At 36.7% G+C, this 7,500-nt stretch overlaps 1 protein-coding gene across 1 annotated transcript in view; it reads right to left on the bottom strand.

Moving 5' to 3' along the window:
• LOC138030930 (DNA-dependent protein kinase catalytic subunit-like) overlaps positions 1-7,500 on the bottom strand; it is a 59,764-nt gene that overhangs the window by 42,619 nt on the left and 9,645 nt on the right. The window contains exons 8-16 of the mRNA XM_068878787.1: positions 7,023-7,114; positions 6,641-6,694; positions 6,257-6,385; positions 5,395-5,514; positions 4,937-5,092; positions 2,459-2,598; positions 1,881-2,012; positions 1,636-1,744; positions 203-336 (exon numbers count right to left, since the gene is read on the bottom strand). Of these exons, the coding sequence (XP_068734888.1) occupies positions 203-336; positions 1,636-1,744; positions 1,881-2,012; positions 2,459-2,598; positions 4,937-5,092; positions 5,395-5,514; positions 6,257-6,385; positions 6,641-6,694; positions 7,023-7,114 (1,066 nt within the window). The remainder of the gene's footprint in view (positions 1-202; positions 337-1,635; positions 1,745-1,880; positions 2,013-2,458; positions 2,599-4,936; positions 5,093-5,394; positions 5,515-6,256; positions 6,386-6,640; positions 6,695-7,022; positions 7,115-7,500) is intronic.

The raw sequence follows: 7,500 nt of genomic DNA, 5'->3' as shown, positions 1-7,500 counted from the left end.
GCATTTTCTATGAATACTTATAGATTATTAGATGGTCTTCTATGGAATACGGGTGAATATTTCACTCAAAATTTTGTTATTTTGAAAACAAATAACATAAATTTATCGTGCAATATTCACCTGCATTCCATAGAAAACCATCACATAACTAGCAAATACAGTTTGAAAGAATAAATCCAAGTTAGGACAACAAGAACTGCACCTGTCAGCAATGGGAGGATAATTGAGCTGTAGTTTGTGCACACAGCTTATAAACTTGCCAGGTTCGGGATTGACTGAATTTACCAATGCCATCAGCTTCTCAGTGACCATGTCATGTAGAGGACCATCAAATACCTACCAAATACATGCATTGAGTTTATTTGTCGAATCCAAATCAGTAGCCAATAACCGGAAAACAATCTCATGCAACTGCAAAATAGTGTCAGCTATATTAAAGTGCTACTACGACCAAAAAAAAAATTCTTCTTTGGCTTTCAAAACTATGTTAACTAAACACTAAGTGACCCAAGTTTTAAAAAGACACCTGTTTATTTAAAGTGCAATTTTCTTGTTTATTGGTCCGCCATTACTAACTTGAAAATCTTGCGAAAGCTGGGTCGAAGAGAAAACGACGTCAAAGACTCGCTGGTTTAAGAATGTAATGCGTGTGTACGCGTCTGAATTAATATGCAGCACGGGAGTTTCGGGCTTTCAGATTTTAAAACTTGTGTTTTGCATATAAGTTGCGTTTGCACGCTGAAATTTTAAGCTAGTGAGTAAATGACGTCACGTTTCCCTAGATCCAACCCTCTGAGGTCCAATCGGTCAGTTTTCTTACCCTCACAATAAACAGCTTTTGGATAAAAATCAAAGCTCAAAATTTTGCCAGTCAGGTGTTAAGCGAACACGCTTTCAAAATCGAAAGAAAAAAAGAAAATGATTTTTTTATCATAGTAGCATTTTAAGCGACGATCCCAGGTTAATAGGTTTGCTTTATACCAACTGCATATAAACCAATTACAACGCCAATTTAGGCTACCACAGAAAAGAGATTTTTCTTCGATTCTATGCTAAATTTCAGGTCAAGCAAAATACATTTCGTTAGGTGGGATACAAAACACAATTGATAGCCAGCCTGTTCACCTCAAACTGGGTTGGCAATTTTAGCAAGAGCTGGAATATTATTTGGTCAATAGCCACTAGTTTAAACGAGGCATTTGTTCTGAAAGCCGGAATAGAATCAGTTTCAGTCGAGATTTGCTTATAATAATTAAGCCCTTAGATCATACAGAATTAAAATGGGGTAAAACCATTTGAGTGCTCCAGCGAAAAGTGCAATCAATGAGGAGGACGATTAACTGTTAACATTCTGATTATTTTCTTTTGGTTATTTTAGTGCAACTGTTTATTTTTACCTGAAGAGGAGACTTTAGGGGACACTCACCGACGGTTGTCGCCAGTACTTTCAGGGATGAAGACAATTGCAAAAAAATTGGTCCCTTCTAGACATATATAAAGATGGGTGTCCAAGTCCTCAGACATAGCTGCCTTTTATTCATGAGAGTTCATCCAAAAATACAGTATCTTAACTTGTAATTGGTAAAGCAACGAAATGCAATTACTGCCTATGCTACAAAAGAAAGAGAGAATGACCTTTTGAATTTCAGCAGCCTGTTTGAGCAGAAGGCCAATCACTTCAGCTGTGGCAGCATGAACCTCTTTGTATTTGAACGATAGATTATTTACAAGAGAACTGTAAAACCTAAGAGTTCAAACAAATTAAAAGTCAGTCAAAAACTAAACTTGGATCATTGTTTTACTTACAATGAACCATTTCTCAAACCGTTTTCTGATTACTATCAATCATAAGAAAACAAAAATAATATTTTCTCACCCACCTCTCTTCATCAATAGTGGAGTTGTGTGAAATGGGCGAGAGGCCATTTGCTGCGATGATCCCAAGTAATTGTATTCCAGCAGCATTATCCTTCTTTGTAGGGTCAGGGTTGGATAAGTTGTCAAATATCATCCTTAAAAGAGACCAAAAAGAAGCAAGTATCATGAAAAGCAGTGAAAATTCGCTGAGAAGGAAACCCAGTCACAACACACCCATTCAATCACTGTTATAGCTAATGTAGCAGTTTTCAATCAAGTGTCTAAAGCAAGCTCTGCGATTGCTTGTTGTTACTTGCTTGCAAATGTTCTCTCCCAAGCTGATGATCAACTGGCTGCATTTGCTCTGCAAAAATTACCAGTTCATTTGGTTACTTAACGCACAAAACTGAGAAAGAGCTCGTTTGTTCATCACAGAACATGATCATCCAAATAATAGGTAGTTCTCCAATCCTTTGACTGGTCGCATTTCTTATCCCTTATCATACATTTTCATTGCAACCAGTGGTTTGTTTACAGTTACTATGGGCACCTAAAGAAATGGGCCAAGTAAGAGACATGAGAGTACTACTGGGTCACTTACTTTGTAGGCACTTCCAACCTGCTCTTCCAGACTTCTACCATGCTTTTTATGATCTCTAAATTATTTTTAAAAATCGAGCGATTCCTGTGTTGAGTTCTGGACATCATAAACTCGAGAAGCTTGTTTGTCAGATGTCGATCCTTGGAAAAAGTAAGTGAATTAAAGAGCAAAAGCAATCAGTTATCGAGGGCGTGAATTTTCATTTCAAGGTTCAGGTTGACTGAGAACTGACCCAAGAAACCCAAGAAGCCCAAGAAACTCAAGAAAGCTGAAGATGAGATACCCTAACCATACTTAGCTATGCAACTAAAATGTCTTCAAATTTTAAAATGGCGGAGTAGTCTTTTTAGTAGTAAGACCAAATAAAGACATCCGAATTAACGATAAACCTGTTTTCTACGAACAGTATTTTAAGTCTGACATCCGCTATATTAGTGATCTTCACTTTGACCTTACTAACGATGATTCATTCAGACTTGCGGCACAAAAAGTTAACAAAATAAATTATCTTGAGTGGGCCAGACTTCGTCACTCGATATCGAGAAGCCTAAAGGAAATAAGTGGTAATCGAAATATACCAAATCTATCCTTTAAATGTGTCAATAACCAGCAGTTTAAGGTGCTAGAAAAGAAATCAAAAGACTATTAGCGGAGCTCAGAAGCGCCAAGCGCGCCATCGGAGCACTATGGCTAAGAAATGTTTGGAAATCTATCCATGCGATAAATCTTGGTTATGAGATCAGCGTACAGACTGTCGCGGTGGAAGTGGGGTGGAAGTGGGGACGGGGGTGTTCAAAAATTCAGAACTTCAACGGGGTTTGAACCCGTGACCTCGCGATTCCTGTGCTCAGTTGGTTAGAACGTCGCACCGGAATCGCAAGGTCACGGGTTCAAATCCCGTTGAAGTCCTGAATTTTTCAGGCTTTTCTTCGCAATTGCAATAATTGCGTTCATAACTGCGAGGATCATAGCTTCACTTGAAATTATAGATTGTTAGTAACTCTAAAAGCACAATCTCCCAACTACGATCAAAAGCTCAAAAGGGATTTCAATCTCATAGAAGAACCACTAGTTGAAATTTATAGTTAACCCCATATTGTTGCATCTGAACCTTACTTAAAAGCTTTCCAATATAAAGTTTCAAACTCTACTCAGTACACTACTTTTAAACTGTGCAATATTGGACGACAAATGTTCATTCCGTAATCAAAGACCCAAAACTTTACACCATCTCATGTTCCATTGTACTCACTCCAGGCAGTTCTGGGCACACTTCGAATATTTTCTTTCCCGTCTCTTACACTAATTCAATCAACTACGGGACATTCTTCTGGGTGTTAAAACGGAGTCATTTTATTTAACTATTTATTAACCTCAGGAAAATCATATTTATGGGAATGCAGAAGGAAAAACACTCTTCCGAATATAGTAGGTTGTAAAACAAAAGTTAACATTAAGTACGAAGTGGAAAAATATATTTGCACTAATAACAATACTCTCAACACATTTTATACTATATGGGACACCTTGACATTAATCCTTTTATAACTTATTAGCCTTTACCAATTTCTTGTAAAATACTAGTTTTAAGCTCATTTCCAGTGTTGCAAAACAGTATTGTACTGCACTGTAAAGAGCATTGTAGAGTAATGTATTTTATTATAGACTAGCTCCGTGAGCGGGCAAGATGAACCAAATCCCGTGCTGTGATTGGCTACCCGAACGGGAAAATAAAGCTATACTACCCGCTCGGGATTTCTCGCTTGGTTCCGCAAGATCAAAGATCATTTTTTTGGTGTTTTATCCCATATAATAAAGCCTTTATTGACCAAGCTTGCTCGGTCAATATGGCTGGACATTGGCCTCGTTCTTTTTTTTGCGTGTTTATGGACGTCGACTTTGTGTCGGTCAATAAACACGCAAAAAAAGAACTTGGCAAATATCCAGCTATCTTGACCACACGCTTGATCAATAACCCATATGTAATGCACTGTAAAGAAATTATTAAAAAATAAATAAATAAAATTGATAGAAAAAATAATAAAATTAAATAAATTAAAGAAGACCATACTCATTTTCATTCATTCATTTCATTTTCATTTATTTATTCGCCATAAGGGGTACAAGAGAGAGAAGAAAAAAAAAAAAGTCTTACTGTTTACAATCTCATGGCGAGGAAGCCCAAAAGAAGCCAGCAGGCTTATAGAGAATGGGCTCCCTCAGATAAATAAATAGAACAGAATTTTAATTTTATGAGGAAAAATGGCAGAGCTACTGTAAAAATCTTATGATAAATAAATTAGATAGTCATATTGATCATAATTAGGTTAAAAAACAGAGAAAGAGAGGGAAAAAAAACTTTAGCACAGTTTATCTGGAGTGCATCTTTTACAGCAAAAAAGGTAATGGTAAAACTGCATGTATAAGGCTATGAATACTATATGACAGCCACCAATAATATGTTTACATGTATCTCACCTCTGGTATTGCAGTATTATTCCATGACAACATGGTAACCACAAGATCAACAATGAAGTAGTTGATACCTTCAGATCCAGGTTGGTCAGACTCTTTCATTCGAAGAATCAATTCCGTCAAGGGAGTGAGCCAAAATTTTGCGTACGGCTCAAATATCTGGAAGATCATACATAAATAAAACGACCTGCATGTTTAAGGCTTCAAACAGGCCTTTTTTTAAAATAGGCACCTGTAATAAACATATACTACGTTTGATTTGGGTAAAACGCCTCACTACATGGATAGGCCGAGTCGATAAGTGAGCTAAGCGATGTGTAAACCTATGACGAGCAAGAAATTGAAGTATACAAAAATTTTGGTTTTATCAACGAAGTTGACAATGTAAATTGGCCACCAACTCCGTTGATAAAACCACCACAGTTTCTCTAGAAACTACCCCCTTCAAGAAATTGAAGTACCTGGGGCTCATCTATAATCAGCTTTGCAATGAAAAGGCAGATGTTTAGGTGGGTATTTGAGGAAGTGAGCTTCTTGTGCAACGGGGACATCCAAGCAGGCATCTCAACAGAAGGGATTCCCTGTAACAAGAACGATTAGTATTAACAAACCAATAAAAACACCGGTCTTTAAAGAATGGTAGCAGTTTTCCATATTTAATTCAATTTCACTGAAAAGACCGTAACTTTTTGCTTAAGTTCGAAGTGAAAAGTGAACACGTGATTCTCTCTGTTCAATTTGCATTTCAAAACTGAAGAGCGTAGAGAATACATTGCGCTCAACTTTCAGCCCGAGTAATTTTTAAGGCTTTCGTCACTTTAAGGACATTTTTACTTCAATTTTAATTTTTCCTGGTGTCTTGTAAATTCTACATTAAGTTTCATTAATGTAAATCATATGCTAAAGCATTGATCATACAACTATCAATAACCCTAACCCTAACCCTAACCCTAACCCTAACTCCCTTAAGGAGTAGAAATTTTGTCGGTAACCATAACTTGATAGCGTTGTTTTAAATCCTCGACTCATTAAGGAGTTGGAAAATCCAGAACGGATGGCCGTGGCAATCAGAGCCCTTATGGCCCAAAATTAATTAGAAATAATTAAACCCAATAAATTGAGAGTGTTGAGTTTACTTAAGGTTAATTGGTAGTGAGTGACAAACTGACTGTTTCGTAGTCAGTTCGATTTTTTTTTCTAGAACTGAGAGACTGATCTTAAATAGGTACAAAAACATCCTTTGGTCAAAATGATCAAGACAGAGTCTCCAACCTAAATTGTAAATTTCTTTATATACTCTTCCCTTTTTGAAACAATACTTACCTTTGGGGGCTCAGGCGAGATTCTGTTTTCCAGCAAGTGCTTTAATAGGGATTTCATCTTACCCATGCACTCGTGACTGTTTAGTTCATCCATTTCAACTATATCTTCACTCAATTGATAGGAATCTTCCTGTGATTTAGATGAACAACAAGAATACTTTTGATTAAGACTTCAAGTGAAATCGATTTCCTGTCTGAAAACGCTACCGGTAAAGCATCGTGTTCGGTAGTCAAGGAATTAAAATTAATCTGAAGAAAGGCGCTTTTTCAAACATTTTATCTCTGCATAAAATTAGCTTCGTTTATTCTGAAGAATGAAATTCCATGGACAAGGTCTCTGGTGGTAGTACATAGCAAAATGCCACTTATGCTGACTTTAACATACCCCGTTTTCCTTACTTGTGCTTGGTTTCAATGTTGATTCCGTTTTAGAGTAAGCCTAAAATAATGAAATTGTAAATAGTGCAATGACTGTGATGTGTTTAAGGCAAAAACGAAAAAAATGAAATGAAAGTAAACAATGATAATTAGGATTAATATCTTAAATGTTAACCTGAAATAAGACAAAAAGTAACATCAGAAGAAACACATGTAACGATATACGAATAATAACGTAGTACACGTAACTATCTTTCTCGCAGGCAACCAAGTTTACATTAAATGTCTTCAAATTTAGCACCAGAGTTTGAGCACGTTTAGACCCTATCTACCTTGACAGTAGCTCTTTCATCAGTTGACCAGGTCACACAGTTCAGAGAATGTCATACCTGAATTGGTGTGGAAAAATCATACTGGCTGACGTCTTCACTGAGGCTACTATCTGCCAGGTACTGGGAGCAAATGTAATGCACAGATGCACCTGAAAAAGGAATGGTCAACAATTTTAAAGTGGCTATTCTAATCTTCACTGTTTTGAAACAAGTTATGGGTGTTCCGAGATTTAGTATGGTTACCAGATCATCTTGTTAATAATTATGCTGGTTGACAACTTTTAAATCACAACTGGCCTTGGCCTTACAGTACCTGAAAGTAGAGGTACAGAACCTTGGATGAAGTATTAATTAAAAATTAACCCTTCGCCAATAAGATCTCGATTTTCAAGAATGCTTGAGAGCATATAAATTTAGACACTGCTTTCGCGTGACTGTATTGCAAATAACCAGTCGATAGCAGTTATACAATTTTGGACAATGCAAAAGCAAATCTCAACCATGAAAGAAGTATTATGGATCAAAATCGACTTTC

The sequence above is a fragment of the Montipora capricornis genome, chromosome 13 (genome assembly GCF_036669925.1).
Source record: "Montipora capricornis isolate CH-2021 chromosome 13, ASM3666992v2, whole genome shotgun sequence".
NCBI classification, from domain to species: Eukaryota; Metazoa; Cnidaria; class Anthozoa; order Scleractinia; family Acroporidae; genus Montipora; species Montipora capricornis.
The sequence above is the reverse complement of the archived record's forward strand: the minus strand, read 5'-3'. Positions and strand labels throughout refer to the sequence as shown.